The sequence below is a fragment of the Petromyzon marinus genome, chromosome 17, assembly GCF_048934315.1.
Source record: "Petromyzon marinus isolate PM22_M1 ecotype Great Lakes invasive population chromosome 17, UKy_Petmar_22M1.pri1.0, whole genome shotgun sequence".
In the NCBI taxonomy this organism is placed as follows: domain Eukaryota; kingdom Metazoa; phylum Chordata; class Hyperoartia; order Petromyzontiformes; family Petromyzontidae; genus Petromyzon; species Petromyzon marinus.
The window spans coordinates 15,724,018-15,743,236 of NC_133683.1; the positions used below are offsets into that span (position 1 = coordinate 15,724,018).

The window sequence follows — 19,219 nt, forward strand, 5'->3', positions numbered from 1 at the left end:
CAAGCGGGCAGCTGCTTCTGCTGCCAGTAAGAGGGGCGATTAATGCTGCCGTGTGCATCATCCCAACCGAGTCATGTACGGAGTAATGTTTTGCGAATTTGGAGAAGTTGCACCGTTGACTCCGGCACACGACTGTGAATGACGTGAGATTCGCCAGGAATCCTTGGAAGAAAACGGCACAAAGAATCGATTCGTGAATTTCCCCTCCCTCCCCCCGCCTCCACCCACCTATTGTGCGTAACCTTTGTCGTGTTCTTTGGGTCTTTCGGTAAAGTCACGTAGCAATCGTCATCAGATGACGATTGCTTGTGTTGCGATTGAAACGTCGTAGTTTTTTGTAAAAAAAAAAATGTTCTACGTGACTTTACCGAAAGACTCAAAGAATATGAATTGTTGCAGTCACGAAAGCTTTGAGTCAAGATCTTTGCCGTGTTATTTTATCGTGTTGTTTCTTATTCTGACGAAGTGCCCAGCTGTCCAGAACGCGAGCGATAACAACAACAAAACGGCGGAAAGGGGTCACAGAAATTCCCGTGCACGGAGTGCTCACGCGAGGTCGGGGGAACGAGTGAGAGAAATGTGATCGCCACCATCGCACTCGCGTAGGGACAGCGAGCGAGAGCACGGACTCTCTTATAAGGGGGGGGGGGGGCAAGCGAGGGAAAGGGGGGAAGAGGAGTCGGGGCGGGGACCTTTCTCGTGTTCCTATGAGACTCTTTAACCATCGCCGTGGGCCACGCTTCGCGAGAGACGGGAGCGGTATTCGTGTGGTCGACGGTGAACGGCAAAGGGTGCCCCGAACAGTGCCGGATTATCCTCGAGGCAAAAGTAGCTACACGTGTAGGAGCTACAACACGTGTAGTAGCTGCTACACGTGTGGTAGCTGCAACACGTGTTGTAGCTGCAACACGTGTGGTAGCTGCAACACGTGTGGTAGCTGCAACACGCGTAGTAGCTGCTACACGTGTGGTAGCTGCAACACGTGTGGTAGCTGCAACACGTGTGGTAGCTGCAACACGTGTGGTAGCTGCAACACGCGTGGTAGCTGCTACACGTGTGGTAGCTGCAACACTACCACACGTGTCGTAGCTACTACCACACGTGTAGTAGCTACCACACGTGTAGTGGTAGCTACTACACGTGTGTCAGCAACACACGTGTAGTAGCCGCAAAACGTGTAGCAGCTGCAACACGTGTGGTAGCTGCAACACGTGTGGCAGCTGCAACACGTGTGGTAGCTGCAACACGTGTGGCAGCTGCAACACGTGTGGCAGCTGCAACACGTGTGGTAGCTGCTACACGTGTGGTAGTAGCTACTACCACACGTGTAGTAGCTACTACCACACGTGTAGTAGCTACCACACGTGTGGTGGTAGCTACACGTGTGGCAGCAACACGTGTAGTAGCTGCAACACGCGTGGTAGCTGCAACACGCGTGGTAGCTGCAACACGCGTGGTAGCTGCAACACGTGTGGTAGCTGCAACACGTGTGGCAGCTACAACACGTGTGGTAGCTGCTACACGTGTGGCAGCTGCTACACGTGTGGTAGCTGCAACACGTGTGGTAGCTACCACACTACCACACGTGTCGTAGCTACTACCACACGTGTAGTAGCTACCACACGTGTGGTGGTAGCTACTACACGTGTGTCAGCTACACGTGTGGTAGCTACTACACGCGTGGTAGCTACTACACGCGTGGTAGCTACTACACGTGTGGTAGCTACTACACGTGTGTCAGCTACACGTGTGGTAGCTACTACACGCGTGGTAGCTACCACACGTGTAGTATCTACGGGGCCCCGCACTTTCAAGGGCCCCACGCTAGATGCTTTCAAGCTATCAATTCGGGTTCAGTGGTTCTGCACTAGCTCTATTACTATAGTACTATACCGCCTTCAACTTTTATGAACGACCGGGTGTTTAAGGTTAGGGATTTGTCGTATTATCTGGCTGTGTAACAAATGAAAAAATACAATTACTTTACTGTGCAAGTTAAACATTTTATGAACGACCGGGTATTTAAGGTTAGCGATTTGTCATTATCTGGCTGTGTAACAAATGAAAAAAATACAATTACTTTACTGTGCAAGTAAAAAAATTGTGTTTTTATTGTTTACGTGTTTCTTTTTAGGGCCCCTTTATAACAACAATATTCTCCAGGCCCCGCACTCGCTTCATCCGGCACTGGCCCCGAGAACACGAGAAAGGCTCCTCATGAGTCAGTCGTTGTGTTAGATCCGTGGTTCTTAAACCCTTGACTGCAGCCTTGCGGCCTTTTGATTCTCAACCGTTAAACAAATGTACAATGTTAGTAAATACGTAGGGTTTGATTAAACAAAGTTGTTACTTACGTGCCCGTGTTTAATTTGTGTTTCGATGATTTACCGTCTAAAAAAAAATCTGCCCATGTCTCGCACCCCCAGAAAGGGCATCTCGCACCCCCAGGGGTTACAGCGTGCACCCCCAGGTGAAGAACCATCGGGATAGACGGTTGAGGTATCATGGCGATGTTCAGCACTACCAGGGGTCGGAAACCAAAATAACAAGAAAAAAATCTATTTTCGAATTCGGTACAAAAGTTAATGCATGTGACTACATATAGTTTGTCGGTAGTGTAGCGGTTAGTGCGCTGCGCTACGAACCCGGCGACCCGAGTTCGATTCCCGCTCACGGCCAACACCAGTGACGATTATCTGAACCGGTCATGGGGGATCCCCTAGGTCGACTCAGCCGCAAATAAGTACCTGGTGCGGTGTGTAAACATAACCACTGGGGAGACAAAGGCGGCCGGGCGTGGTTGCTGGCCACCCACCCCCTCGTGTGCCGTGCCGGCCTTCATAGGTGGTACTAGCTAACAGCACTTGCCCCAACAGTCCGCGCAGGCTACACGGCGGGATCTTTGTCGTTGTCTTTATGTCACGAAGCGGTCCGTGAAGAGCTGCACGTGGATCCGGAGCCGCAGGCGCAACACAAGCGTCCGTCACCTGATGACGGAAGCTTGGTGTTGCGCCCGAAACGTCGTGATCGATTTTATTTCATACCTACGTGACCAAAAGAGTATGGGTTTGCTGCAGTCACGAAAGCTTCAAATCTAAGAGTGACCCCTTTGATTCGTCCGTCTCGTTCGCTCGCGGGTCAGCAGCAGCAGCAGACCGCTCAGTCCCAGGATGTCTCGCCGAGCAGTCTCGAGCAGGGGTTCTAAAAGCGTTGGACGCGCGAGGAATTCGATTTAACGTGGCACCCCCCCCCCCCCCCCCATTCTCGTGTGACCCCCCTCCCCAACCCAAACCCCCTCCACACCGCAGTGCCCCCCTCGGTGTCGGTGCCCAAGGGCCGCTCGGCGGTGACCGCGCAGGAGGGCCGCCCGGCCGAGCTGCAGTGCGCCGTGTCCGGCAAACCCAAGCCCGTGCTGCTGTGGTCGCGCGCCGACCGCGAGGCGCCGATGCCCGACGGCTCCATGCGCTCCGTGAGCTACGACGGCAGCCTGCGCTTCGCCAACGTGACGCGCGACATGGCGGGCGTCTACCGCTGCCAGACGGACCGCTACAACGGCTTTAACGTGGCGCCCCGGGAGGCCTCCATCACGCTCAACGTGCACTGTGCGTCTGGGTCCTGGTGGTTAGGGTGGGGTGGGGGGCGAGCGAGCGAGCGAGTCCGTGGGGGAGTGTTGGGGGAACGCCCGCGTAGCGGTGAGCGCGTCTAGCGCCACGAGCACGGCGGGCCGAGTTCGATTCCCGCTACGCGGCCAACATCGGCGACGATCATTGGAACCGGTCCAGCACCTCGCCAAGGTGGGGGCCGGCTTTAATGACGGCGAGGTCCTGGCCACACCACCGCCTCTCATGCCACGCCGCCCCTCGTAGGTGCTCGCTAACAGCACGGCCTACGTAGGCGTGCACGGGTTGTGCGTGTGAGTCACCACTTGACCTTCGTTCACCGGTTGACCTCTGCGTGCGAGCGGATCGGTGTGAGCGTGTGCAGGCAAGGGCCGGTGAGTTGAAAGCTCCCTGTGAACTCCACCCTCAGGTGTGTTGGCTAAAGTGGTCCCGTGGGAAGGAGCCGTCTTGATCGGTAACTCTAACGCTCAAGCGGGTCATGGCCCTAACACGTGGGTGGAAGTGTTTGGAATGGGCGTGACGAGCTCAACTGCAGACCTCTGCGCGGCCCATGGGCTTGTGTAATCACCTGCACGCTGTTCCGGAATCTGCACATCCACACACAATGGGTGCACGCCGGGTCAAAGCCACTACGTCGTGGCAGATCAGATCAAATGGCAGCCTTGACACCGGGGCCTGCCGTGGAACTGCTCTGTCGACGAACCATCGGCTTGTCATCCGTGCAATGACCCAACCATTGTTCCACTACGCTGGTGGACATCCACCTAGGACCCAATCCAAACACTAGCCTGGACTCGGGTAGCTGATTAAAATTGCAATCGAGAATGTCATCGTCACTTGCAGCTGGGGTTGGCATGGTCCCCACCTGCTCCTGATGCCGAGGGGAAATGGGCGAGGTTCAGAACAGTGGCTCATGCAGCGCTACTATGGCTGCATTCTGTACCCAGTTGTGTACCCACAAACCAGTGGCGTAGCTATCGAGTGTGCAGGTGGTGCAACTGCATCGGGGCCTATGGGCTACGAAGAGGAGGGGACATTGGACAGATACCAATCCTTTCTTTGCACCAGCACCCGTACCAAACCACGCTACCAAACCGCTGCCAGAACCCCTGGCCGATGGAGGAGATATTCCCGCTGGCCGAGAGAAAGCGGTGGGCCCTCTTTTTACCACCGACAACATTCCAAACTCCAGAAAACGAGGCTTCCCGCAACCGTCTTTGGGGGGCGCGAACAGCATCACGCCAATGGCCACAGCGATGGTGTGAACGCTGCTGAAGATGATGATAACGAATCACCCTCTTCCCCTATCACCTTCAACACCCCCCAACCCCCCCTACCCACGACGCCGCCACCGCAGACCCCCCGCAGGTGGACCCGCCGCACAGCGAGGTGCGGCAGGCGCTGGGCCGCTCGGTGTCGCTGCGCTGCTCCGTGCTGCGCGCGAGCCCCGCACGGCCGCTGCTGCACGAGTGGCTGCTGGGCGACCGCGTGCTCACGTCCGGGCGCCTCGAGACGCCGGGGGAGCCCTGGGACATCGAGCGACTGTCGCGCTCCTCGTACGGCACCTACAACTTCACGGTGCTCAACGAGGCCGGCGCCGCCAGCTGCCTCTTCACGCTCACCGGTACGCACTGCGCGGGCACGGTGGCGGCACGCGTACCGCGGTGGTGACGCTCGTGTGGCCTCGCATCAAGAAGGTTGCCCGGGGTTCGACTCCCGAGTCGGTCGCCTTCCCGCGTGGAGTGCGCACTTTGTCCCCCCCCGTGCGGTGCCGCAGGCCGCGCGTACCCGCCCGAGTTCTTCTTCGACACGGCGAGCCCCGTGCGCTCGACGCGCGGCGACACCTACTCCTACGAGCTGCAGTGGACGCAGATGAACCCCGACGCCGTGGACCAGGTCACCTCCTACAAGCTCGAGTACCGCCAGGTCAGGGGCGCAGCGCGCAACAGCCACGACAGCCGCCAGGGCAACAACCACCACCACGACCGCAACAAGCGTGACCACGACAACAGCCGTGACGCACCGCTGCAGCAGCAACCACCACCACCACCACGACCGAGACAATCAGGACGACCACCACAACAACCACCACTACGACCGCAACAAGCGTGACCACCACAACAGCCGTGACGCACCGCTGCAGCAGCAACCACCACCACCACCACGACCGAGACAATCAGGACGACCACCACAACAACCACCACTACGACCGCAACAAGCGTGACCACCACAACAGCAGTGACGCACCGCTGCAGCAGCAGCAACCACCACCACCACGACCGAGACAATCAGGACGACCACCACAACAACCACCACCACGACCGCAACAAGCGTGACCACCACAACAGCCGTGACGCCCCGCAGCAGCAGCAACCACCACCACCACCACCACGACCGAGACAATCAGGACGACCACCACAACAACCACCACCACGACCGCAACAAGCGTGACCACCACAACAGCCGTGACGCCCCGCAGCAGCAGCAACCACCACCACCACCACCACGACCGAGACAATCAGGACGACCACCACAACAACCACCACCACGACCGCAACAAGCTTGACCACCACAACAGCCGTGACGCACCGCAGCAGCAGCAACCACCACCACCACCACCACGACCGAGACAATCAGGACAACCACCGCAACAACCACCACCACGACCGCAACAAGCGTGACCACCACAACAGCCGTGACGCACCGCTGCAGCAGCAACCACCACCACGACCGAGACAATCAGGACGACCACCACAACAACCACCACTACGACCGCAACAAGCGTGACCACCACAACAGCCGTGACGCACCGCAGCAGCAGCAACCACCACCACCACCACGACCGAGACAATCAGGACGACCACCACCATGCACCGCAATAACCACCACCACCACAGCAGCCACAATCGAGACAATCGTGACGACCACCACAACCACGACGCACCGCAACCACCACAACAATAACGGCAGCAACCACCACGACACCAACCACGGCTACGGCAATCACACAGCGCCTCGAGTAGATAAGGGGCCTCGGAGGTAGCTCGGCAGTGTCCACTTCCGCGCTGGTCGTCCTCTGGCAACGCCGAGGAGGGTCGTGCCGCTCTGCGAGATCTCCGAACGGATCCTGCGTCTCGTGACGCCGACAGCAGTGCAATCGCGATAACAATCGGGGGAGCGAGGCAGAAAAATCCATTTGAAATTAATTTGGGTGTCCATTCCGTTTGGCTGAATTCCAGCTCTGATAATAATAATAAAAAAACACATTTCCATTTGATGGCCATTTCTCTGTAGAAATGCGCTTGGGAAGTGCAGCACCCCCTGGTGTGGTCACGTGCAGGGCTACTTGGTGGGCAGCAGAGGGCGGTGCAGCTAAACGCATTGTTGTGCTGTACTTCTACGCTCCCGTGTTTTATGTTTCCGCCTTCGACCGACCCGTGCTCAGCGTGAAGTTGGGTAAAATATCCCCACACGGTGTGGAGCAGCCCTCATCCGGTAACGTAGTGACGAATGGCTGGTACGTGTACACGTGAAGATTTAAGTGATTCAGTCGGGCCCAGTAGCAGAGACAGCGGCTTCAGCACTGGGGGACAGCGGCTTCAGATGCACCCACGAACGGATCTCAGCGGTGGTTTCTGCGACATCCCCCGCATGCATCCCGGGCAGGTGGGGCAGGGGCGGTGGGACCGGGTGGAGGTGACGGTGAGGAGCGTGTTGAGGCGCGGGGACCTGATGTCCCACACCCTCAGCGATCTCACCAAACCCCGCGCCTACGAGGTGCGGCTCACCCCGGTCACCGCGTTCGGAGACGGAGACTCCGCCAGCCGCATCCTGCGATACTACGAGGGTAGGTGCGCACTCGCGCGCTCGCGCACGTGCGCGCTCGCGTGCACACGTGAAGACAAAGATCCCCCGTGTAGCCTTGGCAAACGTTCGGGGCAAGTGCCGTTAGCCAGCACCTATGAAGAAGACCGGCACGGCACGTGACGGCGTGGCGTGGTCAGCGCCACGCCCGGCCACCTTCATCTCCCCAGTGCTGATATTTACACCTCGCACCAGATCCTCGTTTTAAGGCTGAGTCGACCCAGGGGAGGCCCAGAACCGGTTCGGATATTTGTCGCACTGATGTTAGCTGTGAGCGGCAGTCGAACTCGGTTCGCCGGACTCTGTGCGCCGCGCACTCACCACTTCGCCACTGCGCCACTACTCCTCACATGCATCTGCGTACACATGCAAAAGGTGATGTTAGCGGTGATGGCCGTGGTTGATAATCGTGGTGATGATTCTTTCTTTGTTTCAGCTCCAACGCTGAGTCCACAGACAGGTGTGTACCACGCCACGCGCATCACACAGACCACACCACGTAACCCCCATCACGTACACTGCATCGTGTACAACCACACCGCCCCCACCACCCAATCTAGAGCGTGCCACACACACCGCGCGCACCACATCACGTACTCCACGACACTGCGTTGCGTCACCGCTGTGTGTATCGCGTCACCACCCCGTCACCATCGTGTCACCGCTGTGTGTATCGCGTCACCACCGCGTCACCATCGCGTCACCGTCGTGTGTATCGCGTCACCACCGCGTCACCATCGTGTCACCGCTGTGCGTGTCGCGTCACCATCGCGTCACCGTCGTGTCACCGTCGTGTGTATCGCGTCACCACCGCGTCACCATCGTGTCACCGCTACGCGTGTCGCGTCACCACCGCGTCACCATCGTGTCACCATCGTGTCACCGCTGCGCGTGTCGCGTCCCCGCTGCAGGTGACGCGTCGTGTGGCTTCGAGGACGACTCTCTGTGCGGGTTCTCGCTCGACCCCAACGGCAACTTCAACTGGACGCGGCAGAGCGCGGCGACGCGGAGCCCCAAGTTCACGCCCAACACGGGCCCCGTGGCCGACCGGGCCGGCTCCAAGACGGGTCGGCGGGGGTCGCGGGGTGAAACTCCCCGCGCAGGGGTCACTCACAAGGGGTTACACACAGGGGTCACGGGGAGTGAAACACCTGCCCAGGGGTTACTCCCCACAGGGGTCACTACTCACAGGGGTCACTACTCACAGGGGTCACTACTCACAGGGGTCACTCCCCACAGGGGTCACTCCCAACAGAGGTCACTACTCACAGGGGTCACTCCCAACAGAGGTCACTACTCATAGGGGTCACTACTCACAGGGGTCACTAATCACAGGGGTCACTACTCACAGGGGTCACTACCCAACAGGGGTTGTGGGGTCTCACACACACACACTCATACAGCTGAAGGTATTGAAGTCCCACCTCCACGCCGCACACGACTTCACGTGATGATGCTGATGGTGTTGGCGATGCTTCTGCTCACGTGGACATTGCCACCGATGTCGTCACGGTTGCTGTCGACGTTCATGTTCCTCTCGAATCTGCTGCTGCTGCTGCTGCTGCTGCGGTTGCCATGGCCCCCGCAGGCTTCTTCATGTTCATCGAGACGTCCAGGCCGCGTAACCTCGGCGACCGCGCGCGGCTGCTCAGCCCCGTGTACCACGTGACGCCGCCACGCACCTCCAGCGGGCTCAGCGCCTTCTGCCTCTACTTCTACTACCACATGTACGGCAAACACATAGGTACGAGCCTCTTGTCCCACCGGGGTCCCACCGGGGGTCCCACCGGGGTCCCTCTGGGTGTCCCACGGGGGTCCCACCGAGGTCCCTCTGGGTGTTCCACGGGGGTCGCACAGGGGTTCTCACTTGGGGTTCCACTGGGGTCCAACTGGGCATTCCGCTGGGGTTCCACCAGGGGTCTTACCGGAGTCCAATGTCCCAACGGGGTCCCGTCAGGTGTCCAACCGAGGTCCAACCTGGGTTTAACTGGGAATCTACTGAGGGGGGAGTCAGGGTAAGCGCAAAGATATGAGCCCAGGCGTCCCATCGAGGTCCCATTGGATACAACTGAGGTCCAACCGGGTCCAGTCGGGGTTTCTCGGGGCCCTGTGGTGGGTTCAGGGTCAGGTCTTAGGTGTGATAAAAGGGGGGAGGGGTGGTTTTCAGGGTGAGGGGGTCACGTTGAGGGTGAGCGTGAGAGAGACGGTGTGTGCATGATCGAACCTGACAGTGAAAGTGTGAGAGAGTGTGCGGAACCTGCCCCAAAATCTGTTAAGGCTATACGGGGGAACTTTATCTTTGGAGGTGGGAAGCAGCAGTGTAGCGGTTAGCGCGCTGCACTACGACTCTGGCGACCCGACTTTGATTCCCGCTCACGGCCAACACCAGTGATGATTAATAATCATCTGAACCGGTTCCGGACCTTCCCTGGCTCGACTCAGCCATAAAACGGGTACCTGGTGCAATGTGTGAACCTCACCACGAGGGAGACAAAGGCGGCCCGGCGTGGTGCTGGCCACCCACCCCCTCGTGTGCCGAGCCGGCCTTCACAGGTGCTGCTCGCCAACAGCGCTTGCCCCAACAGTCCGTGAAGGCTGTACGGGGCGGAGGGGGGAAGGATCTTTGTGAGTGTGAGATTGAGTTTGTGAGATCATGACGGGCTGCGTGAGAGTGGAAAGCGGCGAGCATGTGAGAGATGGTGCAAGAGGGAGAGGTTTGAATCTCTGAGCCACCCCAAACACCAACCTCCCCCAGCACAGTTTCATAATCCACACTGTGAGCGAGCAAGAGAGGGTGGAGGTGGGTGGCGTGGTGGCTGTGATAGTAGGTAGTAGCATGGTGGTGGTGTGGTAGTGGGTAGTAGCATGGTGGTGGTGATGGTGTGCATACCATGGTGGCGTGGGTATCATAGTCGTGGGTAGCAAGGTATTGATGGGTAGCGTGGTGGGGTGGTGGTGTGATAATGGGTAGTGTTGTGGTGGTGGTATAGTATTTAGTAGTGTGGTCTGGTGGTGGTGTGGTAGTGGGTAGGGCGGTGGGGTGGTAGTCGGTAGAATGGTGGTGGTGTAGGTAGTGTGGTGGTGTGGTAGTGGGTAGCGTGGTGGGGTGGTGGTGGTCGTGTGGTAGCGGTTGGTTTGGTGGTGGTGTAGGTAGCGTGGTGGTTGGTGGTGGTGGCGTGGGCCGTGGTATTCACGATGCTGGTAGTGGTGATGCATGAGCAGGACGAGGTATTAACGAGGCAGATGGCTTTTTGTGGGATTGGTGGCACAGGGGCGAGAGAGCCGATTCGCCTGCCGCGGCGAGAATTAAGCGCGGACGCTGGATCGGGTCCAAGTCCGTCATCCAGGTCACGGTTTAAGATTCAATTATGAAAAATCTATCACGGGTGGGTGTTGCGTTCTATTATTATCATCACAGTTGCTGAGCAAAGGACCGAAACGCCAAGTGGCTGGCAACAAACAGGCTCCTTGCTGGGTTTTATCGACTCATTTTCAGGGTAGAACGTGTTGCGTTGTGCGAGCGATGCTCTTGTACGATGGTGAGGGCTCATGGTGATGGATAATAGACATGGTGAGTGGTGACGGTGAGGGGTGGCGGTGAGGGGTGATGGTGAGCGGTGGGCGGTGAGCGGTGACGGTGAGTGGTGGTGGTGAACGGTGAGTGGTGATCGGTGGCGGTGAATGGTAACGGTGAGCGGTGACGGTGAGCGGTGGTGGTGAGCAGTGAGCGGTGGCGGTGAGCGGTGAGCGGTGGCGTTGAGCGGTGACGGTGAGTAACGGTGACGGTGAGTGACGGTGAGTAACGGTGACGGTGAGTAACGGTGAGTAACGGTGACGGTGAGTGACGGTGAGTAACGGTGACGATGAATAACGGTGACGGTGAGTAACGGTGAGTAACGGTGAGTAACGGTGACGGTGAGTGACGGTGAGTAACGGTGACGGTGAGTGACGGTGAGTGACGGTGACGGTGAGTGACGGTGACGGTGAGTGACGGTGACGGTGAGTGACGGTGACGGTGAGTGACGGTGAGTGACGGTGACGGTGAGTGACGGTGACGGTGAGTGACGGTGAGTAACGGTGACGGTGAGTGACGGTGACGGTGAGTGACGGTGACGGTGAGTGACGGTGAGTAACGGTGACGGTGAGTAACGGTGACGGTGAGTGACGGTGACGGTGAGTGACGGTGAGTGACGGTGAGTGACGGTGACGGTGAGTGACGGTGACGGTGAGTGACGGTGACGGTGAGTGACGGTGACGGTGAGTAACGGTGAGTAACGGTGACGGTGAGTGACGGTGACGGTGAGTGACGGTGACGGTGAGTGACGGTGAGTAACGGTGACGGTGAGTGACGGTGACGGTGAGTAACGGTGACGGTGAGTAACGGTGAGTGACGGTGAGTAACGGTGAGTGACGGTGACGGTGAGTAACGGTGAGTAACGGTGACGGTGAGTGACGGTGACGGTGAGTGACGGTGACGGTGAGTGACGGTGAGTAACGGTGACGGTGAGTGACGGTGACGGTGAGTAACGGTGACGGTGAGTAACGGTGAGTGACGGTGAGTAACGGTGAGTGACGGTGACGGTGAGTGACGGTGACGGTGAGTAACGGTGAGTGACGGTGACGGTGAGTGACGGTGAGTGACGGTGACGGTGAGTGACGGTGATGTCCCCAGGCTCCCTGAACATCTACGTGCGCTCGCCCGGCGCGCTCGACACGCAGGTGTGGACGCGCGGGGGCAACCAGGGCGACACGTGGCACCGCGCCAACGTCACCATCACCCCGCCCGGGCCCTTCCAGGTGCCCGCACACACGCGCGCACCTAGCCTGGCACCAGGGCTACGGCATTGTCACCGTCGTCACTTCGTGGAAAATGGCAGCTGTTGTTGTTATTCCTGTGTGCAGGTGTGTGTGTAGTGGGGAGTAGTGGCGCAGTGGTTAACGCGATGTGCTGTGAACCCGGTGACCTGCGTTCCATTCCCGCTCACGGCCCACACCAGTGCTGATTATTTGAACCGGTTCTGGGCCTACCCTAGGTCGACTCAGCCTCAAATTAGTACCTGGTGCGGTGTGTAAACATCGCCACTGGGGGAGACAAAGGCGGCCGGGCGTGGTGCTGGCCGCACACCCCCTCGTATGCCGTGCCGGCCTTCATAGGTGCTCGCTAACAGCACTTGCCCCAAGAGTCTGTTCAAAGCTACAGTGAGGGAAAAAAATATTTGATCCCCTGCTGATTTTGTATGTTTGCCCACTGACAAAGAAATGATCAGTCTATCATTTTAATGGTAGGTTTATTTGAACAGTGAGAGACAGAATAACAACAACAAAATCCAGAAAAACGCATGTCAAAAATGTTATTAATTGATTTGCATTTTAATGAGGGAAATAAGTATTTGACCCCCTCTCAATCAGAAAGATTTCTGGCTCCCAGGTGTCTTTTATACAGGTAACAAGCTGAGATTAGGAGCACACTCTTAAAGGGAGTGCTCCTAATCTCAGCTTGTTACCTGTATAAAAGACACCTGTCCACAGAAGCAATCAATCAATCACATTCCAAACTCTCCACCATGGCCAAGACCAAAGAGCTCTCCAAGGATGTCAGGGACAAGATTGTAGACCTACACAAGGCTGGAATGGGCTACAAGACCATTGCCAAGCAGCTTGGTGAGAAGGTGACAACAGTTGGTGCGATTATTCGCAAATGGAAGAAACACAAAAGAACTGTCAATCTCCCTCGGCCTGGGGCTCCATGCAAGATCTCACCTCGTGGAGTTGCAATGATCATGAGAACGGTGAGGAATCAGCCCAGAACTACACGGGAGGATCTTATCAATGATCTCAAGGCAGCTGGGACCATAGTCACCAAGAAAACAATTGGTAACACACCACGCCGTGAAGGACTGAAATCCTGCAGCGCCCACAAGGTCCCCCAGCTCAAGAAAGCGCATATACATGCCCGTCCAAAGTTTGCCAATGAACATCTGAATGATTCAGAGGACAACTGGGTGAAAGTGTTGTGGTCAGATGAGACCAGAATGGAGCTCTTTGGCATCAACTCAACTCACCGTGTTTGGAGGAGGAGGAATGCTGCCTATGACCCCAAGAACACCATCCCCACCGTCAAACATGGAGGTGGAAACATTATGCTTTGGGGGTGTTTTTCTGCTAAGGGGACAGGACAACTTCACCGCATCAAAGGGACGATGAACGGGGCCATGTACCGTCAAATCTTGGGTGAGAACCTCCTTCCCTCAGCCAGGGCATTGCAAATGGGTCGTGGGTGGGTATTCCAGCATGACAATGACCCAAAACACACGGCCAAGGCAACAAAGGAGTGGCTCAAGAAGAAGCACATTAAGGTCCTGGAGTGGCCTAGCCAGTCTCCAGACCTTAATCTCATAGAAAATCTGTGGAGGGAGCTGAAGGTTCGAGTTGCCAAACGTCAGCCTCGAAACCTTAATGACTTGAAGAAGATCTGCAAAGAGGAGTGGGACAAAATCCCTCCTGAGATGTGTGCAAACCTGGTGGCCAACTACAAGAAACGTCTGACCTCTGTGATTGCCAACAAGGGTTTTGCCACCAAGTACTAAGTCATGTTTTGCAGAGGGGTCAAATACTTATTTCCCTCATTAAATTGCAAATCAATTTATAACATTTTTGACATGCGTTTTTCTGAAATTTTTTGTTGTTATTCTGTCTCTCACTGTTCAAATAAACCTACCATTACAAATTTAAAATTATAGACTGATCATTTCTTTGTCAGTGGGCAAACGTACAAAATCAGCAGGGGATCAAATACTTTTTTTTTCCCTCACTGTATACGGCGGGCCTTTGCCTTCGTGTGTAGAGAGAGGTGCGGTGTGGTGTCTGTGTCGTGGTCAGCTACACCGCCTCTTCCTTAGACTCGCGCCCATCTCTCCCCGTGGCTCTCCCTCTCTCTCCCGACTCTCTCGCGCTCTCAGGTAGCCGCCCGCGTCTGTCATTCGTGTCGGAAAGGTCACCACATTTGTCTCGGGTCCCATAGGCACGAAGGGGTTGGGTGGTGGGGCGGGTTCGAGGGGAGGGGTTGGGTGGACCTGCGAGTGAGCAGGCGTCCACAACCCCCAATTGGGCTCCATCTCACCAAAGCTTTCGGAAGCTCGGCAGGGTTGATGGCTGGATAGCTCTTCTTGGGTGGGCAATCACCGCGCGTAACAAGGGTGTCACGTTAACGCGTAGGCTTTCGTGACCAGAATCATCCATAATATAGTTGTTTGGGGGTTAGATCGCGTAAATATTTACGCGATTTTTGGGTTAGATCGCTTTTAAAAAAACTGTATTATAAAGGTGTCATCGGCTGCTGCAGGCTGCAGCAGCCTACGTGGTGGGCAGCAGAGGGCAGTGGGAACAAACCGCTCCGTTGTTCCCCACTTCATTTACCCCAAGAGTTCTTCGCTAATTTTCAGAAGTGAGGGGAGGCCACTTTGGCCGATACGACATCGTCAGTGTGAGGGCCGCCACGCCATTTGTGAAAAATGATGGAGGGGGGGGGAGGTATTGTCACTCTGTGTGTCTTGTCGGGGGGGGGGTGGGGGCGCACTAAAGGCCACCAGGGGCCGTCAGTGGCCCGCGGGCCTTGCACTGCGTTCCACGCTCCACCTTCACCAAAGAGCAGCAGCAGCAGTGCCCTCCTGAGTGGCAGTGAAGTATGGTTAACACAGACACCCCCCCCCCCCCGGGAGGCCTTCATCCAGCAGTGGATTGCCAAAAGGACTGTGCTGTACTGCATCGGATACGTTGGCCAGTAGAGGCGTGTATGTCGATGCATCTATACGCGTTGATTACCACGATTCGTAATTGCAGTCGTAACTTGTTGGGTTATATTGTGTTGGTATCTTGCCAATTTGCAGCTATACCCTCAGCACACCCGACAGAGCCAACATCGCTGAAAATTGTCATTAAGCCCGCGTGGTCTAACGCTAAAGTAACCAATTGCGAGTTGTAATATTGGTCGTTAAAGTCTACGTATGACGTCTATTAATACCGTCGTGACGCTGGAGGACGGTTCACGCGAAGTGTACGCGAATGAGATGCTGCTACGTTTAGGCCACGGCTATTGCCCATGGGACGCAACAAACGAGGAAAGAATACAAAGGAGAAGCTCACCACGAGACGGGGGTCGCGAATCGATTAATCGCGGCGTTGCTGGCGGTGGTCGCTCCGATGCGGGAAGCGGTGGCGAACCCGGCGGCCCGAGTTCGACTCCCGCTCGGGGGCCAACGGCGGTGACAATTGCTTGAGCCGGTCCTGGGTCTCCCCTCGGTCGACTCAGCCTCAAATGAGCACCTGGTGGGGTGTGTAAAGTAAAAAAATAAAACCTCAGTAAATAGCCGATGGGAGTGTTGCTTTGTCCACACGGTGCCTCCCACAATCCCCTGGAATTTCTAACACACACACACACCCTTGCACCGACACACACCCTTACACATACACACCTTAACATAACCCCGATATCCGTGACAAACCGTTACCTTACTCCCCATGATGAACACCCCAGCTGATCGTGGAAGGGATCCGTGGGTCGGGAGTGGAGGGAGACATCGCCATCGATGACGTGACGGTGGTGGACGGGAACTGTGAGAAGCCATCGATCTCATCCGGGTGTGAGTCTCCAACCCCCAGCGCTCGCATGTCTACACCTACACCCCATCACATCTCACCAGGCTCACTCACCTCACAGCTCACGTTCTACCTCAGCAGGACCACTCATCTCACGCCTCCAGTGGAAGAGCTCACCCACAGGCACCATAAATGTTGTTTTTTACGTGGTTGTGGTGATAATAGCAATATTTTGAGAACTGTAGTTGTGGTGGTGATGGTAATGTTAAGATTGTTAAAATCGTGGTGTGGCAGTGGTTATAATGGCAATATTGTGAAAACTTTGGTTGTAGTGGTGGTAGTAATGATAATGGCAAGATTGTGAAAATTGTGGTGGTGATAATGGAAATATTGTGAAAATTGTGGTGGTAGTGGTGGTGGCGATAATGCCAATATTGTGATAATTGAGTGGCAGTGGTGATGGAGATGGCAAGATTGTGATCATTGTGGTTGTGGTTGTGATGATCATGGGCAGATTGTGAAAATTGTGGTTGTGGTGGTGATAATAATGGCAAGATTGTGAAAAGTGTGCTGGTGGTGGAGGTGCTGATAATGGCAAGATTGTGAAAATGTGATGGTTGTGGTGGTGGTGATAATAATGGCACGATTGTGTGAATTGTGGTGGTGATAATGGCAAAATTGCGAAAATGTCGTGGTTGGGGTGGTGATAATAATGGCAAGATTGTGTGAATTGTGGTGGTGGGGAACATATCTTTTCTGTGTTACTGCTCTCTCCACAGCGAAGCCAAACAATCTCAACAGCAGAGCCTGCGGAATGTGCCTGGGCCGCGCCTGGGCCCTGCTCCCAGGCCTGGCGGCCTCGCTCCTCTGCCTCAGGTGATGCTGGGCACGGCGTCCTGGTGAGGCCGCGGCTCTGCCGGGCCTCGCGAGGCCCCGTCGGCTGGAGACCTTTGGGGCCCCTCAAATCGTGATGGGATTTCCCTTCTGCTGTAACAGCAGCAACAGCTGCTGCAGCAGCAGCAACTTATGGACCCTTGCGTGTTAAGTTAAAGAGGACATGGAGCTGTCTAGCTGACGCCCGAGCTCATGGCGTGAGGGAGGTGTTCGGCCGAGCGGAGGCTGCTCCGGGCCCCGGGGCCCCTGGGTGAGGAGACACGAGGGGGGTGGTGGGGGAGGGGTCATGTTGGCCTCGAAGGAGTCCAGGACTGGTGCAGTGACAACACCGGAGGTGTTCACCCCCCTCCACCTCCTCTCTCGGCCTCACTTGGGGCCCCGAGACCCTGGTCACCTCCCCTGTGCCTTCTCAACACAAAAACAGCAGCAGGACCACAAAAGGAGAGGTCGTGGTGGGAGGCCGCAACCACGGCCCACAGCCTACAGAGGGACGCTTGACAAACTGGCGCTGCGAAGATTCCCGTCGTCATCCTCTCCGCCGCCTCCTCTAACCTCGCGATCAGCATCCCCCCCACAACGCCCCGCCCGGCCACACCGCACACCGCGTGGGGGATTTCGTGGCCTCCGTGACCTCCCGCTGGTTTTCACTCCGTGCGACGAGGATCGTATATATATTTAAAGCATATCAGACAGACATGGAGCTATCGCGACCAAGAGGCGACGTCGTCGTCTGCATCACCACCCACCAACCGTGTCCATCGACATTCACCATCGCTGTCGTCATAACCATCATCGCTGTCTTCGCCGTCATCGCTATTGGTCAACATCATCATTGTGTTCATGATCATGGCCACCATCACCACGTCGATCATTTATCTCAACTAATCTCTCAGCTACCGTAATCATCTCCATAAATCATGGTTATCATCATCACTTTACACCTAGTTCCCACGATCGCCATCATCGTCATCGTCGTCACCACCATCGCCGCTGCCGCACAGTTGTGGAAGGCGCTCGGCGGTCATCACCGGCAGTCGTCACCGAGATCATCGCCACCGTTGGAGATCGCCAACACTGGAGATCAGCACGACTGGAGATTGGCACTGCTGGAGACCGCCAGTGAGATCATCACGACTGGAGACCACGAGTAGCATCACGACTGGAGAACACCACCACTCGAGGTCGGCGGTGAGATCGCCACCGGCGGTCGTGACTGGTGATGTTGACCGTAGGTGCGAGTGCCGGTGCCAAGAAGGCCTTGAGCGCCCTTCCATGATGCAACCACAACGACGGTGGCGCCAACATCAACAATGGGAACCACGAACTGTAATTAAAGCCGAGAGACTGTTAGGGTAATTATTATTATTCGATGATGAGAATGGTAAGAGCACAAAGCTTCATTACATGTATCCACCGAGACCATATACCTTACGTGCAGTGTGCCGTGTCGCACTTGAATATCCGCAATATGAGTGTTGGTGTTAATATATCCACTGGGCGAGACGCGCAACTCAACGAGGCCTCGTCTTTCGCGCGCGCCCGCGCGTGCGTGTATCGGTGGCGCGCGCATTTGTCAAACGCCGCGTCGAGCGTCGTTGTTGTCGAAACGATCGACGCGGTCAGCCCCTCTACTCGTTGTCTCGCGGGTCACGTGCCCGGGTGTCCGTGCACGTGACCAACTCGGGTGTCACTCGTCACACTGTGGCAGTCGCGCTCATTGTCGGATCGGCCGCGGTATTCGGGAGGCTCAACCCGGGAGGCGTGGCGCACCGGTGGCCCCGGCCTCTGCAAGCCCCGCCTACTTTTACATAACCACGCCCACCCCCGCTACTAGCCCCGCCCAAATAGCGACTGGTCACAGCCCATTGAGATGTGGGAGATTGTTAGAGTGGGTGTGGGTGGTGGGGAGATGGCGAGAGTGGGTGTGGGTGGTGGGGAGATGGCGAGAGTGGGTGTGGGTGGTGGGGAGATGGCGAGAGTGGGTGTGGGTGGTGGGGAGATGCTTAGAGTGGGTGTGGGTGGTGGGGGGATTGTTAGAGTGGGTGTGGGTGGTGGGGAGATGTTTAGAGTGGGTGTGGGTGGTGGGGAGATGTCTAGAGTGGGTGTGGGTGGTGGGGAGATGTTTAGAGTGGGTGTGGGTGGTAGGAAGATGTTTATAGTGGGTGTAGGTGGTGGGGAGATGTTTAGAGTGGGTGTGTGTGGTAGGGAGATGTCTAGAGTGGGTGTGGGTGGTGGGGAGATGGTGA

At 56.6% G+C, this 19,219-nt stretch overlaps 1 protein-coding gene across 4 annotated transcripts in view; it reads left to right on the forward strand.

The window, feature by feature from the left end:
• The window catches only part of LOC116943279 (MAM domain-containing glycosylphosphatidylinositol anchor protein 2-like), a 47,616-nt gene extending 29,140 nt beyond the window's left edge, over positions 1 to 18,476 (forward strand). For 2 of the 4 annotated variants that reach the window (XM_032955996.2, XM_032955997.2), the window contains exons 9-18: positions 3,309 to 3,602; positions 4,978 to 5,244; positions 5,398 to 5,546; positions 7,287 to 7,467; positions 7,921 to 7,944; positions 8,396 to 8,569; positions 9,073 to 9,228; positions 12,157 to 12,281; positions 16,018 to 16,121; positions 16,859 to 18,476. In XM_032955996.2, the coding sequence (XP_032811887.1) occupies positions 3,309 to 3,602; positions 4,978 to 5,244; positions 5,398 to 5,546; positions 7,287 to 7,467; positions 7,921 to 7,944; positions 8,396 to 8,569; positions 9,073 to 9,228; positions 12,157 to 12,281; positions 16,018 to 16,121; positions 16,859 to 16,982 (1,598 nt within the window). In that variant the 3' untranslated portion in view covers positions 16,983 to 18,476. The remainder of the gene's footprint in view (positions 1 to 3,308; positions 3,603 to 4,977; positions 5,245 to 5,397; positions 5,547 to 7,286; positions 7,468 to 7,920; positions 7,945 to 8,395; positions 8,570 to 9,072; positions 9,229 to 12,156; positions 12,282 to 16,017; positions 16,122 to 16,858) is intronic. The other 2 variants (XM_032955998.2, XM_032955999.2) reach the window with 1 other exon arrangement.
• Positions 18,477 to 19,219: the final 743 nt, after the last annotated feature.